Raw genomic sequence first — 21,936 nt, 5'->3', positions numbered from 1 at the left:
ATGGTCGACTCATTTTATGAAGATGTTCTCATGGAAAATTATTCCGAAGAATCTACCAGTTTTGATAATAAAAAAAATAAAACTCTGCGTAAATTCATCGAGCAATATGAATTGTCACCAGAACTTTGGAATCAAACCAACGGGAAATATAAGAACAAGACGGCAAGAAATTTAGCTCTTGATCGTCTCATTCCTTTTCTGGAGCGGATAAATCCAACGAACAACACAAGAGAGCACGTCAATAAAAGAATAAACAGTCTTCGAACTAATTACAGGAAAGAACTAAAAAAGAATTGCGCATCTAAGAGGTCGGGGAAAAGTGCAGACGAAATCTACACGCCTTCGTCATGGACTTTTTTCGCGCTGTCCTTTCTGGAGAGGTTCGAAAAACCGGTTGAACAAAAGGAAACAGAGGAAGTAATTGAGCAGGTATGTTTTATTGTTGAATACAAATCATAATTTTATTGTCATTTTGGTTTCTTCTTTCTGATGGGATTGTCAGTATTTCCCTTCATTATTATAATAATGACAGAATTTGTCGCGGGTCGTCTTGGCCACCGTTGAACTATTCCGTTGAAATGTGCTATGCAATGTTGACAAGTTTTTCTACTTGACCGCCATCATTTGGGGTGAGGTACTGTGGATTTGATTTCGCCAAAAAATTATGCAGGTAGCAACAGGCAATCGTAATCGATGTAGCTTTTTCTGGTTCTAAATTAATCGGTTTTTGAAACACACGAAACTGTGAACTTAGAATTCCGAAGGCATTTTCAACGACAACTCGAGCTCGTGACAATCTTTCATTGAATATTAGTCGAGACTCATTCAATGATTTCTGAGAGTAAGGCTTTAGTAAATTTTCGTGTAATGCGAATGCCTTGTCTGCAATGAATACGTAAGGGAAATGATCAGCTGTATTCGGCAATGGTGTAGGTGCTGATAAATTCAGCTTTCCTTCCTGGAACAATTCTCCAAATTTGGAGTAAAACATAACTCCTCCATCCGAAATACGACCGTTCATTCCAGCATCAACCATAATGAATTCCTTCTTCGCATTAACAAGCGCTAACAATACGATGCTGAAGAATCCCTTGTAATTATAATACGAGGAGCCTGAGTTGTATGGTTTTGTTATGGCTATATGTTTTCCATCCAATGCACCAAGAGTATTCCAAAATTGATGTCGCATTCCAAAATCCTTTGCTATGTTATCCCACTCTTCTGCAGTTGACGGAAACTGAAAGAAAACAACCAAAATGACAATAAGTGAAAAAATGTTTGAGTGTTATCTTAAAAATTTGACCAAAATATAATCTGTAATCTTTAATGTTTTAGGAATTGGAGCAACAACAGGATAGTCATGGCGAACATGTTCGACAGACATCTGTAAATAACCTGTCGTCAACATATTCGATACTACCTCCACCCTTGCCTCAAACTTATCAAACCAGGAAGATGAAATCGCAAGGTCCGATATCAAAGCAAAACATGCTTTTGCAAAAAGCTTGCTCACTCCTGGAAGCTTCTTCGAACCCTGAAATCCCGACAATTGAAAGAGCTTGGGGGGAAAAGTTGCTGACACTGGATTCTAGACAACGAGCCATTGCAGAGAAAGGAATTAATGATATTCTTTTCGAAGCAAGCATGGGATCTCTACATCGAGATTCCATTCAGATAAATTCACGTCATTCAAGCACTCCAAATCATAATACAGAAAGTGAAGGAATCACAGGAATCGATGATCATAATTACACGAAATTTAAAAAATAAATAGCGTGATACATACACAATAGTATTTTTTTAAATTATAAATTCAATATACAGGTTCATTGTTAAAAAAAAACAAATGGAATAAATCTCACCTTCATGTAGTCTTGTAGAACATATATTAAGGTTACACAGGTTTCTTTGACCGCTTTGCTGATACTTGCTGGAGACATTATAGCAGGGAATTTCAAGTCTTCAAAGTTTCTCCCTGTCGCCAAGTATCTTAGGGTTAGAGCTAGTTTTTCCCTTACACTTATACTGACCCTCATGTTCGTGTCATTTTTTCTCAAAAACGGTTCAACCAGCATCAGTAGTCTGTTGAAGCTGCCCTCATCCATTCGGAAATAGTTTTTGAAATCCGCAACATCACAAAAGCTTATTTCATTTAACAGCACTAGATGAGAATATTCATCTCTCTTTTTTAGCCATTCTTTCATCCAGTTCTTGCGTTTAACACGACGAGCAGTTGCTAGTGCCAAAATGATAGCTACATAAGCTTTTTTGCGATTATCCATTATGTAGATGGACACCAAAAAAAAAACCTTTTAAAAATGAATCACTTCGAACCACTTGTAATTGCTGAAATTTGTTTTCGAGAGTGCTACTACCAAGCTAAGTTTGACAGCTATGAGCAATTTCATTTGCTATTTGTCTTAACGGTTCACCTAAGTTTTAGTGAGAGTATCTGGAAATTTATAGAATATAGTTTAAATTAGGTTCAGTACAACGTATTTAATGTAATTAAATAATAACAAGAAAAAATTTTCATACAAATTTTAGCAATTTAAAACAGCCTTCGGGCCGACAAATCTGATAGAGAATAGTTTGTCTCACACAAACTAATAAACACACAGATGTCGACACCGTACCGTCGTCATCGCAAATGTTTAAATCATCCGCATTGACGCCATTGAACTTTGTAATCCGAATTTGGGTATTGACACAGACAATAAACGATTTCCAGGTAGAATTGGCACACTTTCAATACAATAATTATGAATAAAAATGAACTTTTCTGAATCAATTTAGTATTCTATGTTAATGCAAATTACTTCTATTTGTAAGTGATGAGAAAATCCTATTCAAAAATTGTGTTTGAAATTGATTTTATATTATAATAATATGTTTTAGTAGTAATATCCGAAAAATTAAAGGAAAAAGGTTCAATTAGGGTCAGAACTACGTGGTTTAAATAATTGAATAATGCCAAGTATAAATTTTAGCAATTGAAAATTGTCTTTTAGCCTCCTAATCTGATGGTGAATAGTTTGGATCCCAAACTCAAATGTCGCCACTAGTCATCGCGGATACTTTCGTTGTCCCGGGCTGTTGACGATATTGACCGTGTAAGGTGGCAAAATATTGATTGAGGTTAGATCGGATGTTGAAAGCCTAGCTGTCACGATATTGAAGACACTTATTGTCAATCAGTTTGATCGTGTAAGGTGCCCATTAGACATGAAAGTTCACTTGCCTCTACTAACTGATTGGTGTTCACATGTAAAAAGGCTTGCTTGGGTTTTTTCGTTTTGGATGCAAAAAAAGTTTGCTGATTTGAGTAACGACATACTTCATCAAATGGAGAGTGGTGGTTTAGTTTTGATGAAGTGCATTCACAATTTTTCGATAATGCTCCATCAATGTTTTGTTCAGAAAGATAAACATAAAAGTATTCATTGGGTTTGTAAACCAGTATTGTGACTTATAGTGATGGGCACAAAAAAATCAACCACTTTTGAAAATATTCCTATCCAATAAAAATTGTAAGTAGAGCGAGTACAAAAGCACTCAATACCAAAAAATACCCCCTACTTGTATGTATTTGCAAAGTGGATTCCCCCAGGTACATTAATTTTGAAGTCCGTGTTAGGGAAACACAGCTCGGTGGGAACAAAAATACCCCCGACTTGCATGTATATTTACAAAGCGGATTTCCACAGGTACATTGATTTTGAAGTCTGTGTTGGGGAAACCGTGAATCGGGCCAATCAAAACTTGGCAGTTAGGGTGTTTAGATTACGCTTCACATTTTGTAGTTATTCAATTATTCATCTCGTGAAAAATAACATTTTACTAATTGGGATTGGATTGGGATTGGCGTAGAAATATTTTTTATCAATTGATGCAAACATCTTTCCGATCTGTTAAGATATTAGGCTGTCAAAAAAGTCCTGCGGTATTTTTTTTTGAATTTTCATTTGTTCATAAAATTTACAATCATTTGTTTTAAGTCAACTATGCGCCATTTTGTTCGATGACTTGTTCCCAACGAGATGCCAACTTCATAATACCCCTGTTATAGAAGCTCGCTTCCTTTTTGGCAAAAAACTCGGATAGCCAATTTTCACAGGCCTCTTTTGTGGCTAACTTCTGACTACCTAGCTCGTTCGCCATGGACAAAAACAGGTGGTAGTCACTTGGTGCAAGGTCCGGACTATACGGCGGATGCAAAAGAACCTCCCATCCGAGCTCCCGGAGCTTCAGGCGCGTCACCAAAGAAGTGTGTGGCCTGGCGTTGTCCTGATGGAAGACAATGCGGCCTCTGTTTATCACAGATGGCCTCTTCTTCATGAGTGCTACCTTCAAGCGGTCCAGTTGTTGGCAGTACAGGTCCGAATTGAGCGTTTGGCCATAGGGAAGCAGCTCATAATAGATTATTCCTTGACAATCCCACCAAACACACAGCAGAACCTTCCTGGCCGTTAATGAGGGCTTGGCCACCGTCTGAGCCGCTTCAGCGGGCTTCGATCACGACCGTTTGCGCTTCACGTTGTCGTAAGTGACCCACTTTTCATCGCCAGTCACCATCCGCTTCAGAAACGGGTCGATTTTGTTGCGATTCAGATGCGTCGATACGGTCAAAGATGTTTTTTTGCGTCAACGTGTGTAGCACCCATACATCGAGCTTCTTTGTGAATCCAAGCTTCTTCAAATGGTTAATAACGGTTTGATGACTTATGACAGAACAAATGTATGGAAAAAAAGGAAGCTCTTCCAGTTTTCATGAATTTAAACCATTTAGAGATTAGCGAATTGTAATATTTAGCATATCAAACAAATCTTAGAGAATTTCCGATTCGGTATGCAAATCATGAGAATTCGTTCACAGTGAAAGTTAGTTATTAACGTTATCTTTATTTTATAAAAACTTGACCTCTTTTCGGATTTGGCACCCTTCCTGAAAGACGTAGTTCTACGTCAAAATATGTTTGTCTCGAACATGCAGTTATGATATGTTCTGATTGTTACACCAATAAAACCACAATCGATTAATACGTTTTTTATGCTATATTATAGCTCTTTATAATTTCATGAATTATATTCATTCGCTTACTTTCAATTAATAACAGAAAAAAAAATCAAATTTCGTTATTTGTGTTGGAGTATCAAAAATAACTCTGTTTTGAGGAGACTGAATTAGATGACTATTAAAACTGAATGGAGACGAAGAAAACTTATTTTCTGGAGTTTTTTTCATTCAATTATACTCTCTTCTTCAAATAAATACCAATAAAGCCTACAACATACACAATATTAATATTAAAGAGAAGTTCAACTTTCGGTCTGAGACCCCGTGCGCGAGTTATGATCTTGCACGCGAGTACAGAAGGGTTAAGTAGTGTATGAGCACCCTTACTCACATTGTTTCATGCTGCAACGGAACGAGCGGGAACCAAATTGTAAAGCGGGTTCTTAATGCAGATACCGAATCCCGAGAAACAGGTTTACATCCTCTGAAAATGGTTGTTCGGTTGTCATTGTATTCCTCCACGGAACTCATTTGTTTATAATGTGACGCTCGTAATCATAAACACCTCTGACCGAGCCTGTGGTCACTGCGAAAAGACTTCCGCGATAGCTGTTATAACGGGTGTTAAATAAAAAATAAGAATTTTTTCAATACCTTTCAGTAACTCAAATAAAGAGCGTAAAATTTTCTTTCTCCAAGAAAATTGCTCTTTGGGCTCCCTAGAAACAGTAGGCGTGTTTGGTTTTGCTAGTTTGAATTTAGTCAAAGCAAAGATGGCGTCGAAACAGCACGTGTTCCGTGAACGCATTGTACGGTTCTACGAACTACGTTCACGGTGGCACATTTTAAGGAAGAAAATGTACCTGTCAGTACGGTATATCGTATCCTGGGTTCCCTGAACGTAGAGCGGAAGGTCGGAAGTGGTCGTCCGATGACGATAATGACGAAGCAGAGGAAGACATCGTTAAAGAAGCTGTTTGACAACAAGGACGCAACCAGCCTGCGTGACGCCGGTCGGAAATATGACTGCTCCCTCGTATTCATCCATCGAAACCTCAAGATGGAATGAATCGTCTGCAGGAAGAAGACGAGGTCGCCGGAGTACACGGAGGAGCAGATTGAGACGGATAAATCACAGTGTCGGTGGATGACCAAAAATACCGCGGGACGTCTTTCGTTCTGGACGACGATAGCTATTTTCCGCTGTCCAAAACGCATATTCCAGGAAATGATAATTACTACTCCAGCGACAAGTCATCCACACCGCCTGAAGTGAAATACAAGTTCAAGCACAAGTTTGAAAAAAAGGTTATGTTGTACATCGCCATTTTCGACCGGGGCATTTCAAAGCCTTGGTTTAAGCCGAGCGGTCTGGCAATCAACCAACAAATCTATCGAGAAGAGTGCCTCGATAAAATCCTGCTGCCGTTCCTGAACGAGCATCATGCGGATGGGAAGTACGTCTTCTGGCCGGACAAAGCGTCTTCCCATTACGCCAAGAAGACGCTGGCGTATCTTGAGGAGAAAATGATACCGTTCGTACCGAAAGATCGTAACCCAACAAACTTGCCCCAGAGCCGCCCAATAGAGGATTTCTTTGGCTCATTCAGTGCCCTAGTGTATAAAAACAATTGGAGGGCCAAGGACACGAAGCAACTGACTACAAGAATCCGGAATTGTATTCGGAAAATGGACGTAAGCGCCGTACAACGTTTTTGTGAGAGAATCGCGACAAAGTTGCGTCGAACAGCAGACCACGGCCCTTACTCAAACATTCACTGACATTTTTTTGAAGAAAATACATTATGTTATTAATAAAAAATACTGAAATTGATGAAAAAAATTTTTTTTTATATGTGATTGAAAAAATTCTCATTTTTTATTTAACACCCGTTATGAGATGAATAGCTGTAGCAACGGTGATGCTTTTGAATGTATTGCTCTTGCGAGAACAAATATGAATCACGAATTAACCATCATTTACCACTGCTTATATAAATACACGCAAACTATCGGTTCTTTTTAGGACAAAAAAAATACATTCTACTAAAGAGAAAATTTCTTGGGTTCTACGTCAACAATACGGCCGTGTTGTGTCATTTTGTCACTGTTGAAAAAAAATCAGTTTGACGTGTTAAATACAGTGTCTCTTAAATAATGTTCGTTGCACGCTAAATATAAGTGAAGAAGGATGGTTGATTTGTATAGCTGTGTTTTTTTGTAAACAGTTGAATCGACTCGGTGATATTGTCAATGTGAGTGTTGAACTTGTGTTTGTGATGAGTGTGACGCTAATCACTCGGCCACGGAAGCACTAGCTTATGGTCCTGCACCGTAACGATTTAAGATGGTCAATCTCGGTAGACGACAAACACTCTCTCATGCAGAACTTCATATATTTTGATTGATCAAATTGTTGTTAAATTGCAGTAAGTTATGACATTGAAATAGTTGTCTTTCGCGTATTATCCGACAAAATCGCAGACAGACTGTTGGTCAGCTTCAGTAGTTTTGCCGGTTTCTTTTAATTTAGCACACGAAGCACTTTTTATTTGGACGAACATTCCAACAAACAACAATAAAAATGTCAAACGTGGATAGCATCCGCCATAAATCAAGATGAATAATCCAGCCGGTATCGGTATAATAAATATCGAAAATTAAGTATGTTTACTTATGATCGTATCGATTTGTACCCCATGCTTCCGCTGGGGGTTCATCAGAGCCGCTTTGTGTGAAATTGATCGCTTTGCTAGCAACAACTAAAACCAACCGCCTGAAAATTGGATCAAACATTGTTTCGAAACATCTGTGCTCGATATACTTCATTTCCCCAATTCAACGCCGCTACCGTAACAAGCATAAATCATGCTCCACTTCGATGGTCAAAATGACGAAATGTTTTGAGAGGGAACCCGTCAAATCGCAGCAGCGCAATTGTAGCCTGCAATAAAAAACGCGCTGGAAATCTGCAAGAGCAATATGCTAACGACATAAATTTAACGACAACAAAAGTCTGCATGAAACTGAGAGAGGAGCACATCAAAGGTTTCATCCGAAGCGCACATAAGCCACTCGGAAGAGTGCATCTCGGAATTGAGTGCCTTGTGCTGCATCTACAAGAAGCGTGCTCGCATGACGGTGGGGGGGGGAGGATGAAAGTGAAAAAAGCTATCACTCTTCCCACGCTCACTCACGTGCTTCACAGCAGGAAAAGGTTGAACACATGTCCGCCTGGTCGGAGGATCGGAGCGGAGAAAAAACAAGCTTTCCACCATCAGCTGCTGCTGATGCTGCTGCTGTTCGTTCGACCAGAAGTAGCAGCCTCCGACGGCTTCGGGAAGTTATGCCATTAATGATTTCCATCAATTATCCGTCGATGGTGGCAATCAACGTGACGTGTAAGGATTTATGAAGCATCAGGGGAAAATATATTATTTCTGCGCGACGGAGATTCGCAGGAAAAAAGGCATAACTCATAGATGGCTCTTTGGGTATCATTTTGTTCGTCCACGGGCAGGAAGCCTTTTCGTAGTTCGGGTGTTTGGATCTAGATTAAAGTTCTGACAGTTATGATAATTCACCCAGGGTGACATGAGAATGATACCGTCCAGCGGTTTTTGACGACAAAGTGGTACAAGCTTACCTTCAAGAGTAGATTCGAATGTCATCCATGCTTGTATGAAGCTTTGATAGCAACCCGAGATCATAGAGAAGAGAAGGAAGCTTTCCGAAGGCTGCTCCTTTCTTCGCTCATAATCAAATTTATATGCTTTCTGAATAATGCATTAACTACATACTACAAGCATGTTTATGCTGACCTGGCAAGGACCAACTTGATTGAAGAAAACATGCATCTCATTTGTGAGAAACAAAAAGTTACAGATTCTCATTCATCAACATCAGCTATTATATTTCTTTTTATTCAACCGGCGGCACTTTTGTGTCGTGTGAAAACGTCTGTTATTGTGGATACAAACTTGCGGCCATGCCCTTTGGTCTACTTCCTAAGGTTGGGCTGAGATAACGCTATTGCACACTGCTCATTATCATCAAATAGTTGTTTGAGAGTTGCGAAACAATGTTCTTATGATTTCAGCTGAAGAAAGTTAAGCGGGAACTGTATGAACTTGAGCCCTATAATCATTTGTTTTGTAATTAAATTTCCTTTCATCCGGCTCAATTCGATTGTTGTTTATAATATAACCTTGCAAGATTTTTTTTAAAGTTTAATTCGATGATTTGTTGCTTACATAGATGCTTTACTCATCCTCATTCTTGTTTTCGAACGAATAGAAAACGATCGAAAGTATGCTGCATTAATTTTCTGGGTTTCGTCCGAATCAAATCTATTCATTCGACCCTTTGAACATCGTTCATTCGTAAGAATTTTGACGTAGGATTACGTCTTTCGGGAACATATTGGGGTATCGAAAATCGAGGACATTGTGAAAATTGTCCAATTTCAAACGCTTATTGCTCAACCATTTCATGATGGATTGATGAAATTTTTGCGTCAATCGATTTCGGTACTCCATAACAATTTTTTATATTGAAGAAAATAATATATGTCATGAAACTAACTAACGAACAATTGAAAAATCTCAACCCCTATCTTAAGGTGAAGGTGGAAGCTAGCCACAAATGGCTGCCACAATGGCGCTCATTTCTTTCATCTCCCTCCCTCACCCCTCGCCCGAAAATCAATAATTTTGTGAAACAGTGTGAAGAAAATGATCGTTTTCGCACACTCCCCATGAAGTAATATCAACCAAACTCTAATCGATTACTCACAAGATATTAAATTTTAATCTGCTGTCACACTGTATAGTGAAAAACATCGGGAAACTCGAGCAAGTGCTCTGAAAGTTAAATGTTCATGTTTCAATCTTCGGCAATGGTTTTGTTTGTATTGGTGAGAGCATCGTTATTTTTTCGACACTGATGCCAGACAACATCATCGAAACAGCTATCAAAACCACTCAATAAAATGTTATTCCTGAGTCATAGCGTTTCATGTCATGAAAATCAATAGAATAAAATTGTGTTGATATCAATACAATCATTATTTTTATGTTTAATGGGTCTATAATGTAAGTTTTAGCAACTTTAACATTGGGTAAGAAAATTGTATTGCAGAGCTCGGAGCACTGCCACGGCTGCCTATGCTTTCAAAAACAATAAACGAAAAAGTATTATATTCAATCAAAATGTCTCGGCCAACGAAGAGAAGGGTTAAGGCTCTCCAACGTGAAAATGTGAAAACAATACGACCAACGAAGGAAAATATTAAGGAATGATCAGCATCGAGTTACTATGCGGAAAAACTTGTGTTAAAATCAAAAGAGCCCCAATTCGCATGTGTTATAAATTTGCTCATGTTACGCTCGCGTATAATCAGAATTTTACTTTATATGCAAATGCACCTTCTATATATATTTATGTTTGCAATTGTTCATCGGAACATATCGTTCATTCATTTAACTTCAGTATTGAATTGTTATTTTTTTTTTTAATGTATTCAAAGACTCGTGTCAATGAAGCGCCACATAGTCTGATAAGTGAATTGATCTATTTACATGTGCTTTGCTCTTCTCTCACAAACACTTTTACCCCATTTTTATACGTGGGTTTACCTATACTACTACAATGGCTAGCTTCCACCTTCACCTTAACGGAAATACCCACTTCTGATTGGTCAAAATTGACGACACATGTGGCGGGTCCCTAACAGAGACATCAAAACCAAGCTGCCAGGGGGAAATCGGCATTGCAAGTACATGAAAGTAGGGGTAACTTTCGTTCCTACCGAAATGAGTTCCCTAACAGCAATTAAATTCCCTAAATTAGCAATTAAAACAACTCAACTTTTAACAACTATTCCGTAACTACACATGTATACACATGGATGGGAGCATACATCTCTTTCTTTTTTTTTTCATCTCTTTTGAGATTGCACAAAAACAATAAGGTCCAAACGATGTCAACGGGGATCGAACCAAGGCCGGCTAGAATACAAGGCTATTTTACACGACCACGCTATCCACATAGTCACTGGTGCTGTTGAGTAATGCCTCATTATAAAATGAAGTTGGAGAGTGTTTTCTAAGAGTAAGACGGAGAGCTAAACGTAAATGTATATATACCTCGGTCTGGGCAAAGTAAAAGCTTAAATGCGCTTGTTTCACTCGCCCATTTTGATTATATATTGCAATACCATATCTATATATATAAAAATGGATTTCTGTCTGTCTGTCTGATTATTATGGACTCGGAAACTACTGAACCAAACGACATAAAAATTGGTATGTAGGGGTTTTTGGGGCCGGGGAAGGTTTTCATGATAGTTTGAGACCCCTCCCCCCTCTCTTAGGGGGGGCTGCCATACAAATGAAACACAAATTTCTGCATTACCCGAGAATTAGGTCTTAATCTTATGGTCTGCCATACAAATGAAAGAAAAATTTCTGCATAACTCGAAAACTAATCAAGAAAATGTCAAATGCGAAGTTTTTAGGGGACACAAAACTTTTCTATAGTGAATAGCCACTCCTTCCAAAAAGTTGCAAACTCGCTATACCAAGTGTATTGCCCTCCAAGGAAACTATGTTGAGGAATAAATACAGCGTCGCCCAGAAAACTACTGTTTTCATTAAAAATCCCGTTATGTTTTTGACTTTTTGACTTTCCAACCCATGTAGTAAAATTCAGATTTCTTGAATTTATCTCTCGTATAAATCCGAAACCAGAAACTGAAATGTGGAATCAGAAATGAGTGTTGAATTACATCTTCGTTTTAAAATTCTTAATCTTGATATAAGAATTGAGTGTGGATGTTGGAGTATGAAATCCGATTCCGGAAACTTAATCTGAATATATAAATTAAATGTTTATCCGGAATCTGCGAAATGCAAGCCGTAAGCTAACCGTAACCTAAATTTAGAACTCGTTTTTAGAATCTGGATACTAATGGTTTAAATAAGGGGTTCAAACCGTGAAAAACCATGAAAGCTATAAATCTATGATTTAACTTGAAATCCAGAGTCTGAATTCCCAAAATTGAAAGTGAAGTGTTCCTTATTATATAAATTGAATTTAAAGACAAAATTAAAACTGGAATTTTACAAATATCAGAAAATTTAAACTCTCATGCTAAAATTAATCTTTGGGATCAATACGAAATCAGAGAAAGGAATCTGAACTTCTCAACCTGGAATCGGCAATTTGGGAGTTGGATACTGGACTCTGGAAATGTACTTATCTGATTGTTGTTCAAATTTTTTTCAAACACTGGAAAACTATGTATGAAATGCCAAAAATTTATACACATTTCATAACTCAGATTTCGGCCTTCAGATTCGTATTACATATCTTGATCCCAGATTATTCCTGATCAAAGATTGCAGATCCAATCTGTCATTCATTCATTCCAATAGATAATTTAGAAAAATATTCTGGATATTCTGGTTTTTGTTTCCAAACATGAGTTTCAAATTAAGACTCTAGAATACTGATTTTAGATTCAAATTGAAATATCATTCTAATATTCGTCAAGTTGAAATATCATTCTAATATTCGTCAAGTAGCCACTTGTAGGGCTCTCCAGAATTATGTTGTACTAATGACTAATTTCGGTTTCATTTTTTTAGTTCTCTCTTGAGTATTGTGGATTTAACGCAGGGGTTCTCAGACTGTTTTGGGCGAGAGACCCCTTTTCTAGAATGTAATGATACCAAAGACCCCCGTAGCAAAATTTGTTTAAAAATCTCTAGTTTTTTTTATTCATACATAATACTTACCAATTTAAAAACTTTACGGTTGATGAAATGAGAAAACTTAACCTTATTTTCCTCATAAAATTACAAAATAAATATAAACATGAAATTCAGTAATTATCAAGTGTAATGATTCTTAAATATTGAAGAGATGAACCAGCCTACGGCTGAAAGTCTCTATAATAAAGAATAAAAAAAAAGACGGGTGGGTAATGTCGGGGACATAACCGGAGTGACGTAGGACTATACAAAGGGGACAGCTTTTGTTAAATATATATTTTAAATATATTGTTTTATTTTCTTCTCCTACGTGAATACCTACCTATCTACCTGAAAAATGGATTAGTTTACTGTTTACTCTTTATGAATATGTTGATGGTTCTGAAAAGAACCTTTGGTGTTGTGTTTTTGTTATCACTCGATATTCCCATCTTGTTCTGTTAAACCTTCCTGTTTAGCTATTGCGTTTGCCACTCGCCACAGCTTTCACAGTTGGAAAATTTCTTCCCATCCAGCTTGTGACATATTGTTCAGTAAATTACATTTAATGCGACGTGCCGGAGAAACACTTTGCCACTCACTGAAACTAATTGTTGCCTTGATGAGCGCCGAACCGAAGCTGCTCTGTTCTTGATGCGGGTTTTCTGATTGTCGTGAGCAGCTTTGCAAGCCAACTCGAGCACTCCGACGGCCGAAACTCTATAATCGCTGTTAGGCATACTGGTGCTCCGGCACCAATCCGTTCGGCCTAGTTACCCTTGCGGAGCAATCAGTGAATGCGACCAACAGGGAACTGGAGACCTGCACGGTTCGAGTGAGACTTTGCCTTTCCCTTAACTTGTCCTCCTTTGTTACGTCCACGATGCCGATGCCGTACAACCACACGGGTTTACGGTTTGAAAGAAAATAAGATATTTATTTGGGGTCCGCGTGTTTTATACTCTAGCGGTACACACTCACAGGATAGAGACAAATCGGCAGACTCAGCCAGAGGGGCGAGTCCAACGAGACGAACGAATGAGCGTTAAAAGGGAACGCTGGCAAAAAATACATTCATCGTTAGAGGCGAATGAACTGCAAAGTTTAAAGCCTCTTAAAAACAAAGAAAGAAGAAGAAATACATTCATTACGATTTGTTCGCTCGTTGGATTCACATGCAGGCTAAAAAGGGTCCTTTTCAGGATCACAAAATTATCTTCAATCTAAAGAGTTTATTGTTTTGTTGTCACTCGATATCCCCATCTTGTTCGGCTAAACCTTCCTGTTTAGCGATTTGTTGCCACTCGCCACAGCTTTCACAGTTGGAAAATTTCTTCCCATCCAGCTTTGTGACATGTTGTACAGTAAATTACATTCAATGTGACGTGCCGAAGAGCCACTCAGTGTCGCATTGGAGGCGATTTTAACCTGTAATTGAACATTTCCGATGACAGTGGTACAGTGTCGACTTTCAATGTGTGGTCATAGTTTGGATTTCTATGTTTACAAAAGTGTCCAACTAAATAAGTCGCATTACATGTCCGTCCAATTAGCTAAATGTCGAACTAATTGTAAATTACTGTACTTACAATCTGGAAACAATTTGAGAATTGGTGAAAATTGAATAATCAGGAAAGTCCCCAACTATCAATAAGCTCAGAACAACTGCCAAATTCAAATACTCATCAGATCCTGGCAAACAAATGATGAAAAAATCAATTTGTGTTTTATTATTATTTTGGATAATGTTTTAGAAAGCATTGAACTGTATTTCCTAAACTCTTTTTTGGAAGGTTTAATGGCCCTGAAAAGCGCCTTGTTTTATGGAATGGTTCCAATTTAGAGAACTTAGTACTCGTGGTTTTGAAAAAAACCATTTCGAACGCCCTCGATGCCGCCTTGTTCTGGATTTGCCACCAAAGCAGATTGTGTAAAGAACAAACTTTTTTCTTCTGCTACCTGCTGCCGTTTTGCGATTGCGTTTGCCACTCGCCACTCGCTGCAACTGCCTGTTGTCTTGATGTCCACCGAACCGAATGTGTTCTGTTCCGAATGGGGGTTTTCTTATCGTCGCGAGCAGCTTTGCCAGCTAACTCGATCACTTCGGCGGCCGAAACTATATAACGCCGGCTAGGTGGACTGGTGCACTGGTACTAACGCGCTCGGCCTAGCTACCCTTGCGGGGAACTCCAGATCACACGGTTCGAGCGGGATTTTGCCTTTCCCTTCACTTTTCCTCCTTTACCATGTCCGGACATGGCTGCTTGGGTTGGTTTGTTGATGTGTTGTGATGCGAACCGATGTGGTGTACGGTTTGAATGAGAATGATCGTTACGGCAGCGGAGCGGGGATTTTTAAGCTGACTGGCTGGCTCGAGAATAACGCATGTGTGAGACTGCGACCAATGTTTCGTTAATTTTTTTCTTTTTCCTTTCCAATCGTGCTTCATTCTATTTCGCTGCTGCTCTGGTTGCCCGTTTTGGTCGGTACGATTTGAGGAGCACAAAATGGACCAATCAAAAATGGGCACATAGTGAATTTTGAGAATGCTTGATATTTCACAATTATTCAATTATTTATCTCAAGAAAAATGAAATGGTATTCGTTATGATAGATGCGTAGATATATTTCCTATCAATTGATGCAAAAACCTTTGCGATCTATTGAGAAATGCTCGAGTTATAAGCGTTCCAAATCTTGCATTTTTTCCTACTTGTTCAGTGCCTAGATTTCTATTTCACCCCCTATATCTTCCGGTTAGACGTAGTCCTACGTCAAAAAAAGATTTTTAAATACACATTACTTACAAATACTTAAGTAGGTAATTTATTTCTTAAACTACCTTCAAAATCGCAAAGTAAAGATAAATATATGTTGGGGAAAAACGTAATCCTACTTCAAAAACTATGGTTGGGTTATACCTAAAATACAATCGCAAGGTTGACATAGGACTACTGTTGGCTTATTGATTAAACCAGTGATTAAATAAAACAATTTCCGAATTCCGATGCGAACAAATCACAATTTAGGTCAATTCATGTATTGTGAAAAGATTACTTTCTTTGTTGCAAGTCGTATGGCATGATGCCTTGTTCATTTCATTCATTTCTCGTGGACTTACAAAATGTGTGAACGACAGAATGGCTAAACGATCGATGTTACATTTCCATTTCCCTCGGAATTTATTGCATCTTTCAAGTGTACGTACTTCTTGAACCGCAAATTTGCTTGATTTGTTGACCTTCAAGCACTCAGTTTTGATTTTGACATGTAAGTTGAACGCATATTGTTTAATCGACGTTATCAACGTTATCGCAGCAAATTGTTATCAGAATTTTGCCAAACGGTATACGTAGAAGTTCAATTAGCTGAAGACATCAAGGAATGTCTTCCAATGCAGTCTTGAATAACTGAGCCAAAGCATTGTGCTCATACTGCTTTTGAAGTCTGAACATATTCCCGAGCGTAAAAATGCATGCGGGTACAAAAGTACCCTTCTTCTTTTTCTTCTTCAATGGCACTAACGTTCCTAGAGGAACTTCGCCGTCTCAACGTAGTATTACTTGCGTCATTTTTATTAGTACTTAGTTGAGATTTCTATGCCAAATAACACGCCTTGAATGCATTCTGAGTGGCAAGCTCTAGAATACGCGTGATCACAGTGCAAGTCGGAGGAAATTTCTTTGACGAAAAATTCCACCGACCAGAACGGGAATCGAACCCGAACACCCGGCATGTTAGTTATGACGCTAACCACTCGGCCACGGGAGCACAAGATGCCGATTTCTCCAGATTCCTTGGTTTTGAAGTCTGTGTTGGGGAACTCATTCCGGTCTGCAAAAAACACATGCGAGTACAAAAGTACCCGCAACTTGTATCTATTTCGCAATGCCGATTTCCTCAAACCCATTGAAATCTGTGTTGGGGAAACTCATCAAGTAGCCGCACCTTGCATCATATTAATGTGGCGAATGAACCGTATTATATAGAAAATTTGCATTAGGCACCAATCAACGTAAAAAACGAAAACCAAGAAAACCGAACATTCATAATTTTCGGTGAATCGGAGTATCCTGAACGCTGCGCTCTTTTAAATTATTTTGAATCACTTCATTTCAGTTCACTTTCACTGTGTAATCACGTTGTAATCTCTTGAATTAAATTAGTCGATGAGTGCTTTATCATTCAGGGTGGAAACTCAACCAGGAAAACCGGTAAAACCAGGAATTTTCATTCAAAACCAGGAAAAATCATATGGATTAATGTTTTCAATTGTTATTTGAACGTAGTGCTCTTGTATGTTTTATATACATTGATATTCAATCAGAGAGTCAACAGAGTTTTCGTCGACACTTGAGTTCCGTCTAGAGTCAGAGGCTGTAGTCGACGAAAGATTGATTTTCCATCTTCCAACAAACACAAACATAAAGATTTACAGTATTTCTTTCGATTGATTTATAAACCAGTCTGCTGAAAAACATGAGTATTAATAAATCAATTGCTATAAATAATAAAAATAATAAAAATGAAAATAGGCGCAGCCAAAGAAGATTCAACGAAAATCGCAGTCGTGGATACAATTCAAGACAACTTTAATTAGTCAATTTCCACTGGAACGCAGAATACACGCACGAGTAAGGTCGTGAGCTCATTTGGGCAATCTTCCTCAGCAAGTGGTAGACATGATCCCATGAAACTCTAGTGCTGAGCTCTTTCCGCATATGTTTCCGGACAGTGGAATGGTACCAAAGATGCAGCTCAGCAGAACTAAAATAAGCTACCTGATCACATACGGTATTGACCCATACTTTTTGAATGGCATCCTTCGTTTACTCGAAAATTGCAAGGATATCGTTATCGGATTCGACGAAACGTAGAATAAGGTTTCACAAAAGCAACAGATGGATTTTAGCGTCCGTTACTGGAATGTAACGGTGGAATCCAGGTACATTGGCTCAGCTTTCTAAGCTCAACGCGTGCACTGGATTTGTTCGACGGATTGAAGAAATTTTTTGGAGCTTAACCTAGTTTGAAGTGGGTCAACTCAGCATTGACGGTCCCCATGTTAATTGGAGAGTAGTGAAGCAGTTGAATGAAGAAATTCGTGAAATTCGAAGCAGCCAAAACTACGAACTCACTAATATAGGTAGCTGCAGTTTGCAATTCATTCAAAGAAGGAATGAAAAATACTGTTTGGAAAATTGATGAATTCCTCCAGTGCTTGTACAGCCTGTTTGAGAACGTTCCGTTGAGATGTGCGGAGTATTCTTGAACTATCGGATCGGCTGAAGTTTTGCGGAGTAACATGGATCGAAATTCAACCGAAGGTATAAATAGTCCTGGACATGCTGCCGTACCTTAAAACCTACGTAGTCGCAGTCTAAGCACAAAAGGAACGTAAGTACAAAGATACACATCCAGATTTCCGTAGGAGCTTTGCTGCTGTTTTCACAGCCAGTACCTTTAGAGTAGTTGCAGAGGCTATTGAAAATAAATTGTTGGGGGCTTTTCGTAACACTTTAAGGACCGGGAAGAAATATGCAAGACATACGCCTGGGACCGCACGTTTTGACTTGTGTGAAGCTGCTTGCTTTGCTTGCAAGTTTTTAAGAGGCTTTAAAGTTTGCAGTTCATTCGCCTCTATGTGTGAAGTTAGCGGATGAAAGTTCAGCGGATAAAAGTTTTTGTTGCGTGCAAGTTTCTGTTCAACGTCTTGCTGGAATTAATGAATAATGAATTATTTCAGTTGAAATAAATTGATTGTTTATCATGTAACAACCTCATGCTCATTAGATAGAGAATTGAATCATTCATCTTTCCACATGATTAAATTTTTTGTCTTGATCGTGATAGAGAAAGGTATAGACTGAAATGTGAGCATGGGTCAATATAGGAAAATTTACACAATTTTGAAAATCAAAAATAGTTGTTCGAATAAAGCTATTGAAGTTATTCGATAAAGAAATATTTTACCTATCTTCCAGCCACAATTTTATTGATCGGAGAAGGGTCTGAGTTGTATGGGAGAAATTAATTATTTTAAAGAAAATTGAAAAAAGTTATTTGAAAGGACCGAAAACACATTCTCGAGATAGTACTCATTCGATAAAGAATATTTTTATTTATCTTTAGTCAAATTTTCATTGGTCGGAAAAGGGTCTGAGAAAAGTTATAGGCCAAAACCTATACAACTTGTATGGAAGAAATTAATAAATTCAAAGAAAATTGGAAAAAGTTAATTAAAAGGACCCAAAACACATTTTCGAGATAATACTCATTCCATAGAGAATATTTTTTTCTTTAGCCAAATTTTTATTGGTCGAAAAAAGTTCTAAGAAAAGTTATAGGCCAAAACCTGTACAACTTGTATGGGTGAAATAAATTAATTTTAGGAAAATTTAAAAAAGTTATTTGAAAGAACCCAATACACATTTTCGAGATAGTACTCAATCGGTAAAGAATATTTTTATTTATCTTTAGCCAAACTTCCGAAAAGGGTATGAGAAAAGTTATTGGCCAAAACGTTCACGAGTTGTACGGGGGAAAGGGTCTAGCTGGGTTGGGAAGTAAAAACTAAAAAAGAAGTGAAAAAATAAAAAGGATCTCTAGTGAACCTTTCAATTTTTAGCACGAAATTCTCAATAGCTTCGAGATAAAAAATTGAGAAAAATGCTGAAAGTGCATCTTACTATGATATATCGAGAAATATAATAAAAAAAAATTCTTAAAAAATTTAAGTACAAAAAAAATTATGAAATATTGATTTTTTGCGGTTTTAGAGATTCAGTACTACTATAATTCGTATTTAAATGTGTTCCTATGCCTTTTATAGATTATATGATTTTTTTCAGATAATAATAAGAATATTCTCCTATATGGTTTACTATAAGAGCTATAGTGAAAAAATGAGTTTTGCTTTTTTCCCCATTCTCAATAGGCTTGGAAATGAAAATTTGAGAAAATACTCAAAGTATATCTACTATGGTGTACCACGACAAATTATAACAAAATTCTATTCCCCACGTAAAAAAATCCTGCGTGTATAGATTTTATTAGAGTTTTCAAAATTGTTATTCGATGATTATTTATTGAACTATTTATTATCAAAAACGAATTCGAAATTTTTCGTTCATACAATAATATCTCAGTACTGAATGGTCATACAACAACGTTATAGAAATCAAATGAAGGATAGTTGACAACGTTAATTGGATTTGCTATCTTAAAAAAAAAACAGAAAAAATACAATTCTTCCCGATATTTTTGCCCACTGAATCTACATACATCGAAATACAAATTTCTCTGTAAAATATTCCGTGTAAATTCATGTAAATTATGTGCTTTATATCCCATCTTCATGCGTTGATATTTCACGATTCTAAAGCATTTCCAAAATCGCCTAAAAGTTTCGACTTCGCACTCTGTTCCTTCAATTATTTTTATTTTTTCGAGTGTGAAAAAGTTCTATTCCCATTTTCGTTAAATTTATTAATTTTCTTCCTACAAATTGTATACATTTTGGCCCATACCCATCTCAGACTCTATTCCGGCCAACGAAAGTTTGCTGAATATGGAAGAAAGTATTCTCTATCCAATGAGTTTTATCTCGAATTTTTTTTCAATTTTCTTTAACATAATTAATTTCTTCCATACAACATGGCCTATAACTTTTCTCATACCCTTTTTTGATCAATAAAATTGTGGCTGGAAGATAGGTAAAATATTTCTTTATCGAATAACTTCAACTCTATTCGAACAACTTTTTTTGATTTTCAAAATTCTGTATATTTTCCTATATTGACTCATGCTCACGTGTCAGTCTATAACTTTTCTCTGTCACGATCAAGAAAATAAATAATTATGTGGAAAGATCAATAATTCAATTCTCTATCTGATGAGCATGATTTTGAAGGTTGTTACTTGATAAACAATCAATTTATTTCAACCGATATATTTCATTATTCATTAAATCCAGCACTTCTATACGCTAATTTCACACAAGTCCGTTAAAAAGAAACGCGAAAACGAAAAATCTCGTGAGCGGTTCGCAAAGTGTTAACATCAACTGCTGCAGCTGCAGCCTATAGCACCTTTTCTATTCGAACTGACGAATCTTTTTGAACCAGTAAAAATATAACGTAAACCTTATAAACGTCGATCTTCTCGATGTTTCGTTTATGCTAAGCAGTGGCTAAAATTGAATTAGGATTCGCTGTAGAAGTTGCAGTCAACAGTGTTATGGAAACAATCAAGTTTATGAGATATATATCTTGACACGACACAATATATTTATGGTATCCTGCGTTTATAGTTTGCAAAAAAGCGCATGGATTTCGCTCTTGAACATTTCGTCGAGAAAAATAGAATCAGTGGTACCGTGGCGAACAAAAGTAAACAGGAAATCCTCGAGTTTTGTGATACTTTGGGTTTGTGCGTTATGCTATGGCAATGCTACATTGGAGCGGGGTCCTCCATGAACAAAATATGTTTGATGGTAAACCAAAATGATCCGAACTTGGTAGCTCAGCGCATTGTTCACAATAAATTCATCTTATTTTGCAAACTAAATGCAATCTAAATGCAAGCTTGTTATGTTTGTTTGAACTTGAATTTGATCATGGCTCCATTCGTTCTACTAAAATATTAGTCATTATTGTAACAAATTGCTTCACGTAATACAACTTATATAGTATCATGAATGTTTCAAATAAGAACAAGTGTTTATTAATAGGGGTCGATTTTTAGACCTCGTCCACCCCCAAAATCAATTTTCGTTTGTGTCGACCCCTTGGAAACCGAGATCGACCCCAAGGGGTCGATATCGACCACTTTGAGAAACCCTGATTTAACGCATAAACTAGAGTGGCGTTAAATACGGTAAAACCTGTTTCTGTGCATTTTTTTTGTGCAATTTTCTGTTCTTATGCGGTTTTCTTGTGCGATTTTTTTTGTGCGGTATATTAAAAGAAGCATATTTAACAAAGTTATTGTCCGTTTAGTTTTTTTCGATGGTTTAAATGCATTTCAGTGCGAAAAAAACATATTTGTGTCTCAATTATCCACTTCTGAAATCATTCCCCTCCTCTCATCAAATGCTCTAAGTTTTTCTAAGTTTTTGCATGACATGATTTCTAACACTAACTCGTTTCGACATGCAACTTAAAG

At 37.4% G+C, this 21,936-nt stretch overlaps 1 protein-coding gene across 1 annotated transcript; it reads left to right on the top strand.

Annotated features, from left to right (window-relative positions):
• Nucleotides 1-1,770, top strand: LOC129767036 (uncharacterized). Its single transcript, XM_055767647.1, has 2 exons — nucleotides 1-429; nucleotides 1,336-1,770. Exons 1-2 carry the CDS (start codon nucleotides 1-3, stop codon nucleotides 1,768-1,770), a joined length of 864 nt encoding a protein of 287 aa, XP_055623622.1.
• Nucleotides 1,771-21,936: the final 20,166 nt, after the last annotated feature.

The sequence above is a fragment of the Toxorhynchites rutilus genome, chromosome 2 (assembly GCF_029784135.1).
Source record: "Toxorhynchites rutilus septentrionalis strain SRP chromosome 2, ASM2978413v1, whole genome shotgun sequence".
Classification (NCBI taxonomy): domain Eukaryota; kingdom Metazoa; phylum Arthropoda; class Insecta; order Diptera; family Culicidae; genus Toxorhynchites; species Toxorhynchites rutilus.
The sequence above is the reverse complement of the archived record's forward strand: the minus strand, read 5'-3'. Positions and strand labels throughout refer to the sequence as shown.